Here is an 18450-nt window from a genome sequence, read left to right on the forward strand (position 1 = left end):
CCCCTAGAGCAGAGGCTGAGGTCCATGCTCTCAGTGGGCGAAGCAGCCCACAAAGGGACACACTAGTTGGCTAGAGGCCAAGGCCAAGTATGTTAATAACACTCACAGATGCTGGCAGCACAAGGCAGGGGTGGTCTTAACAGCTGGATGAGAAATGAATTCCATTATTCCAGTGGTGTGTTATACAAATGGAGATGTCTTTCTGTGGGAAAACAATCCCAAATCACAGAATTAGGAGCCAGAATGGATCTCAGAGATGGCTGAATTGAAAACTCTTGTCAAGGAGGGAATAGGACAGTAGGTTATTTGTTTGTTTGTTTGTTTTATCCATACCTTCCACCTGTAGAGAATAGGGATTTCATACAATGAAAACAGTGTGAGTCAAAAACCTGCATTTTCCTATAATACTCTGTTTGGTTCTGCTGCCTGAGTGTTTGGTGGTATGTGCATTGTGGTTTAATAAACAACTGGGAATGCAGCTATTCTGCTTTCCTGCCTACACTGGCCCAAGTCTGGAACAAGACCCCTGAAGTTGGAGAGAAAAGATTTGGAGGTATACACCAATCCTTGCCATTAGCTCCCAAGGCAGAAATTCTACTTAAACTTACTGGCACAGACATCCCAAGAAAGTAAAGGATATGGTGGTTATTAAGTATTCTGGCAGATCTGTCAGGCTAGTACCATGTGCTGGCCTCAGTCTTTATGTGGGAATCCATATTAGATATGTTCATTTGAATCTTCCTATGTCTTTTGCAAAATTTTGTTGAAGGTCATGTAAAATGTTAGACTTTTCCTTTTCATATAAGGTTTGATGCTAAATCCATTTTAGAATTTGCTTCTAGAAAAAATTCAGTGAATGGCTGTGTATCTCTGATAAAAGCAATAGAGCCTACCTGTTTTCTTCTTTGCCAAGACTTCTAGGAAGCTCAGAATTAAAATTTGTCTTTGTTTATACTTATGAACTTAAGTGGGTTTCCAGTACATTTTATCTTTTTTCTTCATTCTAAAGAGAATCTGATGGCATTTTAAAAAATTTGCCCTCTATTATGCTTTGGAATTATAGAATGCATGAAATTATGTTGTCAATAAGCAAGGCAGAGGCTGGAGATGTAGCTCAGTGCTAGAGCACTTGCCTAGCACGCACAAGGCCCTGGGTTCAATCCCTAGTACTTAAAAAATAAGAAATAAAATACACAAGGCATATGGAAATAATAAGACTGGAGTGTCTCATGGGGCAGTGAGAGGAGTTAGATCCCTGGCTTCCAGGAGGCTCCCTTTGCTGTGGGGCTGATGTCTCTAAAGTTGTGGGTTGGTATGAAATCTAGAGTTTCATCTTCTTAATTTGTTACTGCCTCATTGATGGGAGAGATTACAAGTCAGCTCTCTTCCTCTGGAAAGAGTGGGTGTTCTGGCTAGAGCCATAGAGTAGCCAGGCCAGGGTTGCAGGGTAATTGACTGAGGGTGTGGAGGTTGGGGTTTGGGTTGCAGAGGTGTTGGGGGTAGCTGCTTGTCCAGTCTGGTAGTCTTGATGCCTCCTGTGTGTGAGACAAATGGAGATACTATGAACAGTTTTACTTGAGGAGAGCCCAACCCTGCGGTAAGCTGGAGGGAGATGCTGGATGTGTGGGTGGATCTGGGTAGGTGGCCCTTCCTGGGATGAGAGAAGGCTGGAGAAGAGCTATGGAGGCTAGTTTCCAAGGCTGTGTCTTTAGAGATGTCCCTGCTCCTCCTGATGCTCTAGGAACACAGATTGAGTGCTTTCCCAGCTCTAGGCCATGACAGGTGTTGAGTCCTGCAGTGGAGACGGGGACTTAGATGGGGAGACAATTTCTGAATGAAGATATCCAGACTTGGTCACTATCCTAGGCAAGACTGTCAAAGGTTGAGTTGTGGCATCAAGACACCTAGACTTTCTTGGGTACTTCCTGGTGGCCAGTTCTCTGCTAGGTACTTCAGAGAAATAGAAAACACTGGAAGAATAAGTGGACAGATGGATGAGTCCTGCCCTCTGGAAGTTTAAGGTCAATATTGCAGAGGCTAGAGACACATGCACATTCAATGGCCCATTCCCCCATTCCCATCCCAACCCCATATTTTTCATACACTATGCACTCACCCCTACACATGCATATAGTTATGCATGCACACACCTATGTTCTCATGTACCCACATGCTCCTCATACCTATATGTATTTACATACCTATTCACACATTTATTTTAGAACAAGTTTCTCAAGTCTTGTGCAAGCTGTGGCTTTGGCCATTGCCTTTCCAAATTGGGGCCACCCCCTCCTCTCATCTGCCCTTGGGGAGGGGTTGTCTGGATGCTCTCTCAAAAGTTCTGTTCTCCTCCCTCTTCAGCCTTGCTATATTGCAGCAGGAGGCCCCAGGGCAATGACTTCATTTTTCTGAACCTCTGTTTCCTCAATCTGCAAATTGGGGCTAATAGTCCCCACCCTGCTTGCCTCACAGGGTGGCACCAAGCATTCCCATGAGATAAAGGACAGCAGAGTGTTTTGTAAACTGAAAATTGTTTTCCAAACAGGCAAATGCTGCTGTTGTTTTTCAAGCTCTGGAACTCAAGAATTCCTCCACCCTCAAGTAAGCCCTGTCCTTGGGTGGGAAGGGACATAGTGTGAAGGTGGTAAGGGGGCCTGGCTGTTCTGAAGCCCCCATTCCAACTGATGGTGCTAAAGGGGCATGAGCATGTGTCTGTGGGGCCCAGCCCAGTCTACTCCCAATTTTTTGTGGGGGCTTGCTGGTTGGTGAAGTCAATAGGAGTCTTGCCACTTGGTTGCTGGCTCCAGGGACAGACGAGAGGATTTGGCAAAGGACAGTGAGGGATGAAGGGAAGGTAGAAACTGCTACATCAAAAGCTGTGTCCATACTCAGTGAGCTTCAGTGGGGTCCTACTCCTTCAGTACAGCTAGGAGCCCCATTGCTTAGGAGAAAGTCAGGGGGTCTGCCTCCTAGGCAAGTGTGTGAGTGTGTATGAACGTGTGTGTGTGTGTGTGTGTGTGTGTGTGTGTGTATGCACCTATTTGGCACAAGCTGGATCCAGGTGCCATCACAGATCTTCCATTTTGGTGGGCCTTTGGGAAGCTCAAGGAACATAGGACAACAATGAGGCAAGGGCAGGGGTCTATTAGTTTGTCACAAGCCCGTCCTCTCATCTTGTACTCCCACAACTGGCGGCCAAGACATTACTGTCCTTTTGTTACTCCTTTTCTCTCACCTCCCTCTATCCAAGCCCTGCAGTTTCACATTATGGAAACAGAGACCCAGAGAGGAAAGGGACTTGGCCCAAGGTCACACTGAGTATAGGGAAGAACCTGGGCCTTCTGGGTTTTGACCTGGTGTTGGTTCCCATGTCTGGAAAGGTGGAACTTTTGCTGGGGGATGCTTTTTAGGAAGGCTGGTGTGGAGTCATGTACCTGCACGAATGAGGTCAACTTGCAGTAAGCCTCATGGATTGGAGCAGCCCTCATGGGTCCTTGGGAAAAAGAGGTAAAGTCTGGTTCAGCAGAGAGTAGATGAGGTACAGCCTGCCTTGGGCAGTGGAGAACAAGTTTGGCGAGGATGTCATGTAGCCAATTTGTTGAGACTGCCTGGCTCCTCCTCAGTTTAGTCTTACCTTGTCCTCATGATGCATTGTGAGAGTGTCTTCCCCTCATCCCTATTTTATGGATTTGTTCATTAAATCTACAAACATTATCTGAGTCAGTGCTCTGTACCAGGCTCTGAATCTGAGGCCTGGGACCTATAGGTGGTCAGGCAGACTGACCCAACTCTCTAGGCCCACAGTCTGATGCAAAAGACAACTGGGTGCCATCCTGGCTGAGAAAACAACCATGTGACCAGGGACCAGTTACTTCTCCTCTTTGTGCCTCAATTTTCCATCTAAAAAATAGTGATAATAAAGTCCTTTCCTTCTAATATTTATAAAGTACTGTGAGCAGAGCCAGGTGCATTGAAAGTACAATATCTGTATGACGTGTTTGTTTAAAGAGTTATCAAAGGAACATATTAATTGTAGGTTGTCAGTAAGTTCTACACTGGAGGTAAAAAGGGTGGTGACCTGGGAGTTGGGAACGTTTTCTGTCTTGATGGGGGTGTGGGTCCTGGGTGTGTGTAATTTTCAAAGTTCATTGAGCTGCACCTGTGACACCTGTGCCTTTTACTATATGTAAATTATACCTCAATAAACAAACACACAGAATCTATAGAGAAAGGAAAGTATAGGGTGAAAGGAGTATGAGGGATCCTTGAGGTCATTTTTAGACAAGGCAGTTAGAACATCTGGACATGAAAGAGTCCTGAAGAAGGAGGAGGAAGAGGAAGAAGAGGAGGAAGCAGAGGAAGAGGTGGCAGCAGCAGCTCTGGCTATGGTGAAGAAGGATGAGGAAACTGAGGCTCTGAGAGATCTGAAGCTATATTCAGGGTCAACCTGAGGGGTTAGGATTGTCAGCCCAGGAAATTTCTTAGCAGCTAGGCCTCAGTGGGCCCAGGTTCAGGACTCTGCCCCTGTGGGTTCCCCTGCAGAGACCAGAGGAAGCATTGTATTTTCTAGGGGCTGCCCTTTCCCTATCCTGATGCCTGTTCTCATGGACTTAGCACTTGAGAAGGACCACTTAATTCATGGGGGAAATGGGTTCCTAAATATGGACTGAGCAAAGGAGGGGGTTTTGAGAAGCTCTAATGCAGGGACATGCCACCTGCTCCTCCACTTCAGCATACACAGTTGCAGGCCCAGTTTTGACTCTGTCCCGTCTGTGGCAATGCGGCAATGCTCCACCCTCCACCACTTTCTCCTCCCTCTCTCCCTCCCACACCTCCTGTTTTCTACCTGTTACCTGTCCATTCTTCCATCCTTTGTTCGCCTAGGAACCCAGGGCTTCCTGCTGTGCTCCAGTCAGGGACCCCCAGGACCAGCTGCCTACTTCTACCCTCAAGTTGCTCCCAGCCTGGCCAGAGGAACTGAGGCAAAACATTAGGAGAGGAACTGTGAGAACTTTCCAGAGGCAGAAATATCTGAACTGACTCCAGAGGTTTCTCAAAAAGAGGGAGTTGACCCCTTGGAGAATGAGATGGGATAAGGATTCATGAGGCAGAGACCTACATGGGCATAGATGTAGAGGCTAGAGAGAGGGTTTGGGCCTTTTGGGGAATACCTGGTACATCATTCTGCCCAGGGATAGCAGGAAATGAGGTGGGAAAAGGAAAAAAAAGCAAGTCTGGATGCCAGGAGAAAAGGTGGTGTTTATCTGGAGGACATGGGAAAGGGGTCTATCCACAGGAAAGGGGTCAACTGTAGTAGCTTCAGAGGAAAAGAGGGGCTAGAGGGAGAGAGACACTGTCTAGACATACCACCCTGAATGTGCCCAATTTTGTCTAATCTTAGAAGCTAAGTAAGGTCAGGCAAGGTTAGTACATGGGTGGGATGGGGTGGGGGAGAAGACAGAGGACCCCACCAAAAAACATTCCAGTTGTGGGATTGGGATTCTCTGAAAGAAGAAAGAGAGGATTCTCTTGTGGGGATGGTATACCAGAAGGGAAACAGTGAGGAGGGGTCCAGGAGCCAGGCTGAAAGTCCTGATAAGAGATGTCAGGTTAGGCTGGAAAGCAGGGACAGAGGGTAGTGGACAGGGGGAGATGATAACGGGAGGGTTAGGAGGAATAGGAGAAATGAAGTTCAGGGAGGGAGGATGGCACATTTTGTGTCCTGTGACAAAGAGCTAGAATAGACCTGACTAAAGCTGTTCAGGACACAGTGGAGGTGGGCTGGTGTGGTGATACCGGTGAGTGAGCCTTCTGGACCCAACACAGAGAGCAAGAAGCTAGTGCTCAGGCACTGTACAGGTGTGGACCTCAGGGATACTCTGGAAGGCACAGGCCATAGTGTCAGGCCAGAAGCTTTGGCCCACAGCAACCCCAATATTCTCTCCCTCCTGGTCTGAGTAATGGAGCAGGATGCTGAGCAGGACTGATCTGAGCTCTGGTCTTGGGTGTCAGTCCTAGTCCTCAGCCTTCCCCAGTTAGGAAATAAAATGTGGCTGGACCTCACGTGAGCAAGACTGCTGAAGGATGGCTTATTCTTACTCTCCACATCCTGGATCCTCTCTCCTTGAATGCTGACTTCTTTCCTTACAGCTCCCTCGAGCATGGCCACTCAGGGGCTTTGCTCATTTCCAGGTGATTAGTCTTAGGCAGTCGCAGCCTAGGCTGAGTTAACCTGAACAAAGATCCTGACACCCACTCACCAAATGCCTACCTTACTGTGGTGCATCTTATAGGAAAGACTCTGTTATTACTGCATTTTACAGACTTGTGGGCTGTGGCTTGTAACTGCATGCTTGCCTAAGGTCATACCAAGTCATTAGAGGAATTTAATCCCAAACCCACATCCCACTCCACCCAGCTGTCATCTCCCTCAACTAGGGTTCTCCTTGTCCTCAGTCTCTGCCTCTGGGTCCTCCCCTGGATTCTGTAGGCATATAATGAGGGTGGAACCTAGGCAACTAGGTGACCTTGAAGTGATCCCACCTCTCTAGCAATGAGGATGGCATTGTCCCCTGCTCCCCCAAAGCCCATGAAGCAGCTCCCAGGGAGACTACAAAGTTACCTTGGAAGTCAGAGACTGACTGGAAGGTCATGACCAAGCAACTCATTTTAGAAGCACTTTTCTTGATAGTGACAGTTTTATTCCTGCACCTACTCCTGGAGAATTTGAAGTCTTAATTACCTTCTCTCCTGCAGGAGTGTGTGTGGTCTTGTCTCCCTCCACTTGGTGCTAGGTCCCAGGGACTGACACAGGCCTCAACTTCTCCCACAGGAAGCCTTCCTCTGGCTCCAGTGACTTCCTGGTCATACTGGGGCCTTTGGGAAGATTTGCTTGTCAGAGTGGCCTACCCCTCACTCTTCAGCAGCTTTTCTCCAGCACCCTCCACTGTCATACAGAGGTGCTAGATGAGGGAGCACCGGGGGGGGGGGGTGTTGTCGAGGGCCTAACATTGCCACATGTCATCCTGCACACTTTACATGCACAGTTTCCAATCCTGGCCTGGGAAATGTGGCAACTGTGTCATCCTCATTGTAAAAATGAGGCTGAAGGGATGTGTAGTCACTGGTTTGGGATCCCATGGCAGATGTGACTTAACTACAAACCCACTCAATTTTCACTGCATCTGTTTCTCTCAAAAAGGGAAGCAGGGGCTTCTCTGGCCTTTGAGACCCTCCAGCCTGCCAGCCACTTCCCAGGACTTCTTAGAGTTATTAATTAACTAACCTGCTTGTACCGAAAGTCCAGAGACTCATTGGACCACAAGACAGGGAAACCTGGTTTGAATCTACATTCTGCCCCTCAGAGGGCAGAATGGGACCTGGGAGGTTATAGGTCTCTCTGAGCTTATATGTCCTCATCTACAAGAGGAAGGCTGTGGGCTGTGAGCCTGATGGTCTCTGTGCCCACCCACCCACAGCTCCTGTATGACAGCCCCAAGGCCCGGCAGGAAGTGGACCACCACTGGCAGGCCTCAGGTGGCCCCCACATCGTGTGCATCCTGGACGTGTATGAGAACATGCATCACGGCAAACGCTGTCTCCTCATTGTCATGGAATGGTATGCTGGCATCCTCCTGAAAGCCCCTTTGGTATCCTTTTGTCCCCAGGCTCCATGCCATTCTTCTAGGACTTTCTCTGTTCTTCAGAAAGTGGCTCTGGGTGACACCCAAGCACCCAAAGGATAGTAAAGTGGGTAGCTGCAGGCCCTGTCATGGAGCTGTGTAACTGGCCACTGTGGCATTTCCTGAAGGGTGGGAAAGAGATTATAGCTGTCATATGGCCTTTCTGGGTGTGGTTTGCACTCTGTGAAGAGGGCTGGAAGAGCCATCAGAGAGGACTGACACACCCTGAACATGTGCAGGTAGGGACAAGTGGGGGAGAGGGAAAGGGATACACTTAGTCCCTTAAGCTTTCTCCTTCCTGGATCTGTGCTGCCATGGTCCCACTAGATGTTGATTGTTGAAGTTCAGGACCGGAAGCCAGGACCACCTTCACCTTGGGTTTCTCCCACTAGCATTGTGGTTCAACCCCAGCCTTCCATAGACCCTGAGTTCCATGTCTGGGCCTCAGTTCCTCTGTGTCTGCCTTTCAAGAACTCTTCCCTGAATAGGTTAGCCAGCTCTTCAGATTAGGGGTTTAGATCCTGGCTCTTCCATCCACTAGCCATGGGACTGTGGGTAGCTGCTAATCTTTCTGAATTTCTGTAACTCACAATGTGAAATGGAGGAAGATCTTAATGTAGTATTTATCCTAACCTTGACTCTGATCAAAGTGCCTCATGTATATTGCATATTCAATTTGAGGTGAAGGAAGCAGCCCAGGATCACACAGAAGTACACATGAAGGAACACAGGGTATAATATACAGTAAGCACTTAGAGAACATTGGGTCATGATGATTATAATTGGTATCCTATTCTGCATTTGGGGAAACTGAGACTTGGGTGGGGTTAGAGCTGTTGAGACCTCATAGCCATGTAGCACCACAGGGAACACAGGGGCTTCTGGGCAGGGATATGAGTCCACCACCTTCCCTTAGTTCTGTAAGTTCAGATCAACTCCCTCAAGCTGATAGCCCACTATGCACCAGGTACCCCAAGGCACAGGAGGCTAACAGTGTCTGTTTACCAGGGAAGTAGCATTAGGGCTTGTGGTCTAGACTTCTGATGCAGGGCAGGGGCAGAGTGATGCCCAGTGTCCCCTTCCCTACTCACAGTCACCTTCTCTTGTAGCATGGAAGGTGGTGAGTTATTCAGCAGGATTCAGGAGCGTGGTGACCAGGCTTTTACTGAGAGAGGTATGTGCAGATAGTTGGACCAGTGCTGGGGAGTCAGGGTGAGAGGGCTGCATCGGAGTTGTGTGTGATCACTGTCTTCCCAGTAGAATAAGGGAGGGTGGGAAGGAATGTCCTTTACCCCCAAGGGGTTCTATGAGTCTGTGACACTTTTGGAGATGGACTTCGGATGGATGCCTCAGAACCTCTTGGTGCTGACTTGCAATGAGCTGGGAAGAGGTAGCCAAGGCCTGAGGAAAGAGGCCCAGGTGGACTGGGAGCATCCTTGAAGAAAACTGGGGTATCTGGGGTTGGGGTTCAGGATAAAGGTCACCATTCTGTGCTGGCCTACTATACCATGTCCAGGATGGATGATAGGGTGGGGGCCCCAAGGTGACCTGACCTTTGATTGGCATCGCTAACCCCCCAACTCCCTGTGTCTGCAGAGGCTGCAGAGATAATGCGGGATATTGGCACTGCTATCCAGTTCCTGCACAGCCAGAACATTGCCCACAGAGATGTCAAGGTGAGGCTCTAGGACCCAGGCTGTCCCCAGGGAAGGAGTAACTTTCCCATTCCACACCCCTGATGGCTCCCAGCACCCGCTGGATGGTGGCCAATTTCCTTGGTCAACATTCCACGATTCAGCTCCTTGGCCCAGACTGCTTTTCTCTGCCTCTCCTCTGATGGTTCCTGCAAACTCATTATGCTCTTGCCAGAAGGATCTCTTTGTTTCCTTCAAATACTGCATAATCCCAATAGTAAAAAGAATAACTGACTTCCTGCCTCCAGCTAGTAGGCCTTGACAAGCATCTCACTCCTCATCCAGCCCTATGAGATAGGGGCCATTACCCATTTTATGGATTAACAAATCAAGGTTCAGATAGAGAAGGCGGGGAGTGGCTTGCCTAAGGCTGTGGTTGCTGCACTAGGATTCAGTCATTTATTTGTCCACTAAATCAGCAAGAAATTTTGTGACTACACAATGTGCCAGGCCTCAGGCAGGGTCTGCCTGATGCTACTGGGTTTTCTATAAAGTTACAGCCATAGTTTCAATAGGTTAGGACCTCAAACACATTTTAATAGAAAGATGTTGGCCACTGCGGGGAAGGAACACAGGGAGTCCCACTTCCTGGATTTGCTTGCCTTCCAGTGATGGACTTGAAAGATATTCTGGAAGCTCAGTGATCTAAATTTCTTCTCCTGGGAGGACTGTGTCTTCCAGGCAGCGCTTCATGTACACACACACACATACACGTGCACACATAAACATGCATATGCAAGCCACCATCAGAGAAGAGTTTGTTCCTCCTGGGCCCTCTGCCCCAAATCTGGAGCATTACCCCACTTGGCTTATTTCTTCCTAAGACTAAGCAGAGGTGAGTGGAGGGGCCAACTGCTGCATTAGTCTTTCCTCTGGCTGAATGCTGCCAGTCCATAGTTATCCTGTGATTTAGGATACATGGGGAGCCACAACAGATCACCTTGTGAATCCTTGCTTGACTTTGACCCCTAGCTGCTTTCTGTTTTCTTTCTTTTCTTTTTCTTTCTTTCTTTTCTTTTTTTTCCTTTTTGCTTAAGGGGAGAAAAGCCTTCTGCAGAGCAGATGCCTTTCTATATGCTAAATCTGCTTCTCCGTTTTTATCCCAATCCAAGGTCAAATTATCTCAAAAGGAACTTGAGAAATAGCTCCCACTGGCTCCATACCAGAGCTTTGTCCAGTTCCCTGTCCTACCCAAGCTTGCTTGGGAATCCCTCCTGCTCCTTGGCATGAACCTACATCCTGCCCATTCATTAAAAGCCAGCTTCAAGGCTGCCTTTTCCTTGTAGCCCTCCCCACTTCCCCCATCTGCCAGGCCCGTCTGTGCTTCACAACTGGGAAGAATTGCCTTGGTACAGCTCCTGGGGTCTAATTAGTGGGGGCCTTCTCTGAGTAGCCTCAGGTGGATTTTGCCCTGCTGTCCTTGCAGGTTTCCTTCTAGGCTGGGTGTGGGACATGTGCTTGGCAACACTGGCTTACCAGCAGTCTGCCTTTTCTTACACCCCCGATTATGGCAATTCATGGTAGCCTCAACAATTCAGGGTCCGAAGTTCCTGCCCCTAGGCTATGGCACTTGGTCATTCAGTCTTGACTAAGCACCTGCCTCACTCTCTCCTCTATGAACAAAAGTACACCTCTCAGTCACCTTGACTTCTCTATATGCAGTCCATGTTGTAGATGGTCAATGGCCATGTCTATTCATGAGATGAACCTGAGTCCCCCTGTATTGAAATAGAGGGAGGGAGTATGGCTAAAGATCACCTTGGGGCTCTGTCTCTGCCTGGTACCTAACCCCACACACATTTTCTCTTCCTGGCATAGCCTGAAAACTTGCTCTATACGTCCAAGGAGAAAGATGCTGTGCTGAAGCTCACTGACTTCGGCTTTGCCAAGGAGACCACCCAAAATGCCCTGCAGACACCCTGTTACACTCCGTATTATGTGGGTGAGTCCTTGGGACACGTTCAGTACTTCCCTACCCCTACCATACACCGCTGTGATCCGTGGCATCCAGTGGGGTATGGAAACAAAAGAGTTAAAGCCTAGCTAGGAGGGAGGGGAAGAACTGTCTGCATGGAGGCGGGTGACGTGGGGGGCCGGAGGCTGCAAAAATATTCTCCCAAACTTCAGCTTCTGCTTTTGAAAATAGATCCAGGAAAATTCTGGCTGTGGACTGTGAGCTGAATGACATCACAGCAGCTCTAAATATATATGTGATAAAAGGCTGCCATCAGCTCGGGACAGAGCCCAACCGTGGTTGTTTTTCTCTGGTTTCTGTCTTCCTGGGATTCATATTCAGAAAATGGGTAGGCCTTTTCTCCACCATTAGAGGGATACAGGGTACCAGTCACCTGCTTTGTAGGAAAGGGTCCCTTGAATCAGGACCTGGGTGGGTCTTAAGGATATGTACATACTCATGCTTCCTGGTAAAGCTCTGAGTAGCTCCCAGATCTGGAAAGAACCCAGAATTCTGTAAGTGCCCTTTACCTGAAAGTAGGATGCTAACAAGGGCTCTTTTCCCTCAGGGGATGTCTTCTGGGAGGGCAGCTAAAGGGGCAGGATGCCCCCTGAGACAACCAAAATGGCAAACCCAGGAGTACTCTACCACTGAGCTAATCCCCAGCCCATTTTGTTTTTAATTTTGGGATATTGTCCCTCCAAGTTGCTGAGGTTGGCCTCCAACTTGTGATCCTCCATCTTCACCTTCTGGAGTAGCTGGGATTACGGGTGTGTACTACTATGCTTGACATTTTTGCATTATTTTAACTTAGAAATCTTCTGGCTTGCTGACCTCATCGCACAAATATGAAGACTGAGGTCCCTTGGGTTGGTAGCCAAGCTGATAGTGTGATACATAGGACCACCTATCTGTGGGTCCTCCTTGCCCGTGACCTAGGCTGTATATTCAGGGAGGCAAGGGACACAGGGCAGCTGGAGGGCTGAGGCTCTCTTGCCTATGGCAGGACTTCACCAAGCTCTGGACTGGCTTTTCCCCTTGCCTTCTCTCACCAAGGTTGAGACTAGCAGAAGAGCCCAAAGGAGCTGGGGCTGTCTGAAAGCAGCTTTTTTTTTTTTTTTCTGGAAGCTATTTATCCTCCCCCAACTTCATGTATGTGCTGCCTTCCCAGAAGGTGTCAGACGCCAGTCTGCTCTCCCCACCTCCCAGCCTGGGTACCTACTTCTTACCTTGCCCAGGTTTCAGGTTCCTACCTAGGCCCCAAGATTCTTGGGGCTGAGAACCCTCCTATGTCCTCTGCCCTGGCAGCCCCTGAGGTCCTGGGCCCAGAGAAGTATGACAAGTCGTGTGACATGTGGTCCCTGGGTGTCATCATGTATATCCTGTGAGTACCATCCCCACCCTTGTCTCAACCTCTTGTTCCCACCCCCACCATGTTCCTTCAATACTGCTTTTTTGCTCCCTGCCCTCCATGTCCATAGTATGGGGCTCATGTGTGTCACCACCCCTTGGGCAGGCTGTGCTTCCCTTCTGGCATGGGATACAGCTTCTTCAGGTTGACTGAGGATGTCCCCATGCCAAGGGCCAGTGATGTTCCTGGGAGTCCAGAGAGCCAGTATTATTACCATGGTGTTTAGCTGCCTGTCTTACCAGTGAGGGGCTTGGAGTAGAGAATGGATCTGTCCTAGCACTGCCCCCTGACTCTTATGCAAAATGACTTCCTCCCTCTCCTAGCTTGTGTGGCTTCCCACCCTTCTACTCCAATACGGGCCAGGCCATCTCTCCAGGGATGAAGAGGAGGATTCGCCTGGGCCAATATGGCTTCCCCAATCCTGAGTGGTCAGAGGTCTCTGAGGATGGTGAGTGAGCCCCTCTGTCCCACCATGGCCCCCGCCCGTGGCCTTCATTCTGGACAAGTGACCTGTGTTTATGGTGACAAACTGACCTATGTTTAAATCCTAACTTCTCCACTTCCTAGCTGTGTGACCCTAGGAAAATCACCTCAACTTTTGGAGCCTTAGTTTCTACATCTGCCAAAGGGACTGATAACCTACTTACTCAAAACCCCTTCTAACTTCAAGTCTATTTATATACCACAAACATATCTGTGTTGTATTAGTTATCTATTGCTGCTTAACAAATTATCCTGAACATTTAGTGCCTTAGAATAAGAAATAGTTGTTAGTTCATTGTTTTGTGGGTTAGGAAAGTAGGAGCACATGCAGCTGACATGGGGGCCCAACATGTGGGAGGGTCTGTGGGGAGGGGTGGGGAACTATAATCTTATCACTCCCCTCTCTTCCCTGGGCCCCCTAGCCAAGCAGCTGATCCGCCTGCTGCTGAAGACAGACCCCACTGAGAGACTGACCATCACACAGTTCATGAACCATCCTTGGATCAATGTGAGCACTCCCTCTCCTAGAGAGGGCAGGGTGTCAAGCTGGAATATGGCAGCCTGGCAGGAGGATGGTAGTTCGGGAGGCCTTGGTGCAGGATTAGAATGGGCCTTTATACACAGATGTTTGCCACTATCCCAAATGCAACCTGGCTTAGCCATTGACCCAGTCAGGGTCTTTTACCTCTCTGAGCTTTGGTTTCTCCATCTGAGATTGGGAGGGGGGTAAAAGGGGGCAGCCAGTACTGTTCCACATGCCCTTAGGCTCTAATCCATGGACTTGGGACTTCTAGCAATCAACGGTGGTGCCACAGACCCCACTCCACACAGCCCGAGTGCTGCAGGAGGACAAAGACCACTGGGATGAAGTCAAGGTGGGTAGATTCTGTCTCAGTCTTCCTGAAGTTTCTATGGTGATAGCTCCCTAGAGTCAGTGCTTGGCTCTTTCCCCATGCCTAGAGCACAGGAGAACCCTTGGCACTCCACATTTTGGACTGCATTATTCCATTCAGGGTAGGGCTCCAGGCTTACTCCCTTTATGAAGGGGAACTTTGAACAGATGGCTCAGTGAAAGGATTTTGAGTTCAAGTCTTGGTTATAACCTCTATTATGACCTCTGACATTTGCGAGGGTGGTCACCCTTGTTTTAGACTTAGAAGAGGCCAGGTTTGATCATATGGGATAGCAGTCAGAGCCCTGGGACACCCATGGCACAATCTCCAGGCCCCAGTGTCCTGGGTACCAAGTGAGATGGTATTCTCTGCAGGCCTTGTGGTTCTGAACAAGTGGCAATGGCTCACTTCTCTGTCCTACTTACTCTTGATGTGGTCCAAGGATGTCACTACTTTTCTGTGCCCTAGTAGATAAGCTCAGTGTCCATGACAAAGGACTATAAGTAGGATTATGTGGGTGCTGGGGCAGCATAGTCTGTCATTGAAGTTGTTAAGGAGCTGCCCAGATAGGAGGGTGATGGCTCTTAAGGTCAGTATATCCTGTACTTTTCATCCTTCATGCTGTCTGTTCTCAGGAGGAGATGACCAGTGCCCTGGCCACCATGCGGGTAGACTATGATCAGGTGAAGATCAAGGACCTGAAGACTTCTAACAACCGGCTCCTCAACAAGCGGAGAAAAAAGCAGGCAGGCAGCACCTCGACGTCACAGGGCTGCAACAACCAGTAGCTCATGGGTCTTTGGAGGAGTTAGGCTTCTCAGCCCGGGTGACAGACTACATCTGAGGCTCTGGCCAGGAGGGCCCAGGGTCAATCTTTTAACAAAAGGATTATTTTGTCATTTTAATTTGTTACTTAGAACTTCAGGATGGAGGACCCTGACCCAAAACCTCCTTCAGAGCAGCCCCAGATCAGGCTCAGGCCCTAGAAAAGGCCAGGGTCTAGGGGATAGGGAGTCACTTGCTGCACCTTTGGCCAGCATTGCCTGAGTGAGGCTGTATCTCTGTCCCACTTGAGGCATGGCTTTAGCCTTCTAGGTCACTGGGAGTTGTGGCTGGACTTCCTTTCTTCCTTGGAGACACCCATGTAAGATAGACAGATGGGCTTGGCCTTGAGAAAGGCATCTGGCCATTGGTTGTCATGGTGACCAGGGACAGTGTTACTGTCTGTAATTGCTGAGTAAATGAGCAAGGGAGGAAGAAGAAATAATTGAGGGCCTACCTTTGCCTTCTTGGGGAGACTGGTCTCTTGTTCTCTAGCTGACCCTCTCAGGCTGCCCCTTCTTTGATCTCCCTGAAGCTGCTGGGCCCAGCCTGCTGCCTCCCTGGATGGTGCAGCCCTGCCTTGCTGCAGTTCAATACTGGATGGCACTCAGAGCTCTCTCCACAAGGAGTTCTTGGGCCTAGCCATCCTGTCACTACCTACTACACAAAGGTTGATTTCTCATCTCAACTGAAGGTAGGGGGTATCTTTAATCATTTTCAATTTTGGAAAATGTCACTGTGACAAAAGCCGCCTACCCTCACCTGCTTACCAAATCCCAGGTAGGACAGCCCCTCTCTGTTGATGCCAGGGGTTACCTTTTGTTGTACTCTTATGAGACAGGATAGTTGGCTCCCAGAAAGAGACCAGGGGTCTCTTTCTGACTCTAGATCAAACCCAAGGTGGTAGAAGGCTGCTGAGCCATGCTCAGAAGGTGTGGTCCTAGCTTCAGCCTGAGTTGGAGCAGAGAGCCCTCCTGGTTGATCCAGGCTTACCCTGTCCCACCCTGCCAAGTATAGCCTCAAGGTGCTGAGTGCTTGATATGGGGACTGACAAGTGCCTGACACCCAGCCTAGTTCCTGATTCCTGGCCCCTCTCTCACTGGCTGGGAATCTCTAGACTATGTCACATAGAACAATGCTGCTGGGTTTTACATCCACATATTAATAAACACTGTTTTGACATTTTCTCCCGGTTCCTAGGTTTTTCTTTGTCTACATGGGTGGAAAGAAGTGACCAAAGGTCTGTTGCCTAGACCTACTAGTGATTTCACTTCAGCTGGAGAGGGTGCCTCTGGCCTGGTAAACATGCCAGGCTGACTCTTAGAGACACTGCAGCTTTACTAGGCGTGGGAAGGTCAGAGGGGCTGAGGGATGGCAGCTGACACATGCCCCCAGCTCTGTGCCGCCCCTGTGTACTGTGTGTGTGACACCCACCCCCATCCCTGCATGTGCCAGCGTCTGCCCACAGTGGCCACCCCCAGCTGTGTGCCAGTCTGCTGAAGGGCGGGCAGAGTGCCTGCTGTAGCGCTGAGCTATTTTCAGAAGCTGCCAGATTTCATTTGGCAGCAAGAATATCAGAGAGGGGAGGGGACAGGATGCTGGAAGACTGTCTTTTCACTACTGCAGTAAGAGAGAACCCTCACCCCTCAGGAGCCCTTGCGGGCAGCCTCAAGGGGGCCCTTACTGTGGCATTTCTCCCCCAGCTTCAATCTTGAAACCTCCCAGTTTTCCAAGAGCTCATCTGGCTCAGGCAGCACTCCCTCCTCCGCCCCCACTTCCCTCAGGGCTTGGAGGAGGGCACAGAGATGTTAGAAGGCAGGGCATAGGCAAGCGCTCCAGAGATGTTCTGCTATTTCCCAGCCTGGTGACCTTGGACAAGTCCCTCAGCTTTTCTGGCCTCCATTTCCTCAACTATGTACTGGAGAAGAGATTGCCCACCTCAGGATGTCATCTGGGGGATTTGGGCAGATGATATGTGTGAAGTACTTAGTGGATACCTGATAGTGGCTTATACCCAAACCCCATTAGCTACCCCAGTAACCTTACCATCAGGAAGGAAAGAAGTACCTAGTATCTGAGAGAAAAGGCAGTCCTGCCTCAAATCTACCCCTAGGACTTTCCATCCAGAAAATTAGGCCTCTACTCATGGATCTTTATCTCTGGGCTTCAAAGGAGGGTGGCCAGATGAATTATTTGAGGGTCCCTGTGGAACGTGGTTCAGGCCAACGTTCCTAGCATACCCTTTAAGTCTGGCAAAATGCTGGCCAGATGCAAAGTTATATATATAGTCCATCTAGTGACAAAGCTGCAGAGGTGCAGATGGACTCTCTCATCTGGCTCCTGAGCACCCACTGTGCCTGGGACTTGGTGCTGGGTACAAAGAAAGCAGCTATGGAAGCTGCAGACAAGGTTCTTACCTCAAGGAGTTTATATTCATGATGGAGACAGATAAAACATACAAATATGTATCAAATTATGGCCGTGATATAGTCTATGAAGGAAGGACATGGCTCACAGAGAAAGGGTGTCATGGGGCAATCTAAGCCAAAAGAGAATTGAAGCACCTCAGAGACCAGGGCATGTGCTGATAGGCTACAGAATTGGATGTAGAACATCTGAGACCAGGGCCTCAGGGACAGAGAGACTATGGTCTAGGGTTCTGCTGGCCCCTCAACTCTGCCAGTCTGTGCTTCTTCCAGGGGCTGGCCTTGAGCCTCCAATGCACTAGTCTTCTCCACAGGCAAGAACACATCTGTAGAAGTCTCATAGGGTCTCTCATCTGCTCAGGTGTCCACATGCCAGTCCTGGGGAAGGATTCTTATTGATTAGACTTAGTTTGTTGCTATTGCGGGGAAGGGACCATGTCCCTTCCTCTGTTGTAGAGATAGTCAGCAGGGGAGAAGATAGAAGGATTGCCCCCTTATATTCCATGTCTTTTGGACCACTTCCAAGAGCCCATGAGGATTGTGACCCAGGGACAAATCCAGCCCAAAGCCTACCCCCCTGATCTCTGGCATTAGATACAGTTCTCACAAGCCTAGACTGGGAGGTTGGATGCCCTGCCAAGTCACACTCAGTATAACATCTCTGAAATGGGAACAAATCTGATAATCAGCCAGTATCAGGTGAGCTAAACCCAGGTAGCCACACATTCACATCAGCTAATCCAGACATACAGGCATTTGCACACGATCCATAGTGGCTTTGCAGGGAGGTTTCACTTAAGGATTACACATGAACACACACACATACACAAGAGAAAGAGGGAAGAAGAAAGTGAGAGTGAGAAGGAGGGGTGGGGGGGGGAGAGAGAGAGAGAGAGAGAGAGAGAGAGAGAGAGAGAGAGAGAGATATCACCCCTGATTCTGTCCTGGGAACCTGGACCTGGCTGGCCTCCAGCAGCCTGGCTCATTGCTATTCTATACCATCCCCTCTCCATCCTCGCCCTCATTTCAGCCCCTCCACTGCAGCATCAGAATTGAGACTCAAAATGCAGCCTGCTGCAGTCTCT

The 18450-nt window shown here is 49.3% G+C and overlaps 1 protein-coding gene across 2 annotated transcripts in view; it reads left to right on the forward strand.

Annotated features, from left to right (window-relative positions):
* Positions 1–16126, forward strand: part of Mapkapk3 (MAPK activated protein kinase 3) — a 29421-nt gene extending 13295 nt beyond the window's left edge. For both annotated transcript variants that reach the window (XM_026383977.2, XM_026383979.2), the window contains exons 3-11: positions 7479–7618; positions 8792–8856; positions 9279–9358; positions 11195–11318; positions 12639–12714; positions 13065–13189; positions 13647–13732; positions 14019–14099; positions 14753–16126. In XM_026383977.2, the coding sequence (XP_026239762.1) occupies positions 7479–7618; positions 8792–8856; positions 9279–9358; positions 11195–11318; positions 12639–12714; positions 13065–13189; positions 13647–13732; positions 14019–14099; positions 14753–14905 (930 nt within the window). In that variant the 3' untranslated portion in view covers positions 14906–16126. The remainder of the gene's footprint in view (positions 1–7478; positions 7619–8791; positions 8857–9278; positions 9359–11194; positions 11319–12638; positions 12715–13064; positions 13190–13646; positions 13733–14018; positions 14100–14752) is intronic.
* Positions 16127–18450: the final 2324 nt, after the last annotated feature.

This window comes from Urocitellus parryii, chromosome 2 (genome assembly GCF_045843805.1).
Source record: "Urocitellus parryii isolate mUroPar1 chromosome 2, mUroPar1.hap1, whole genome shotgun sequence".
NCBI lineage: Eukaryota > Metazoa > Chordata > Mammalia > Rodentia > Sciuridae > Urocitellus > Urocitellus parryii.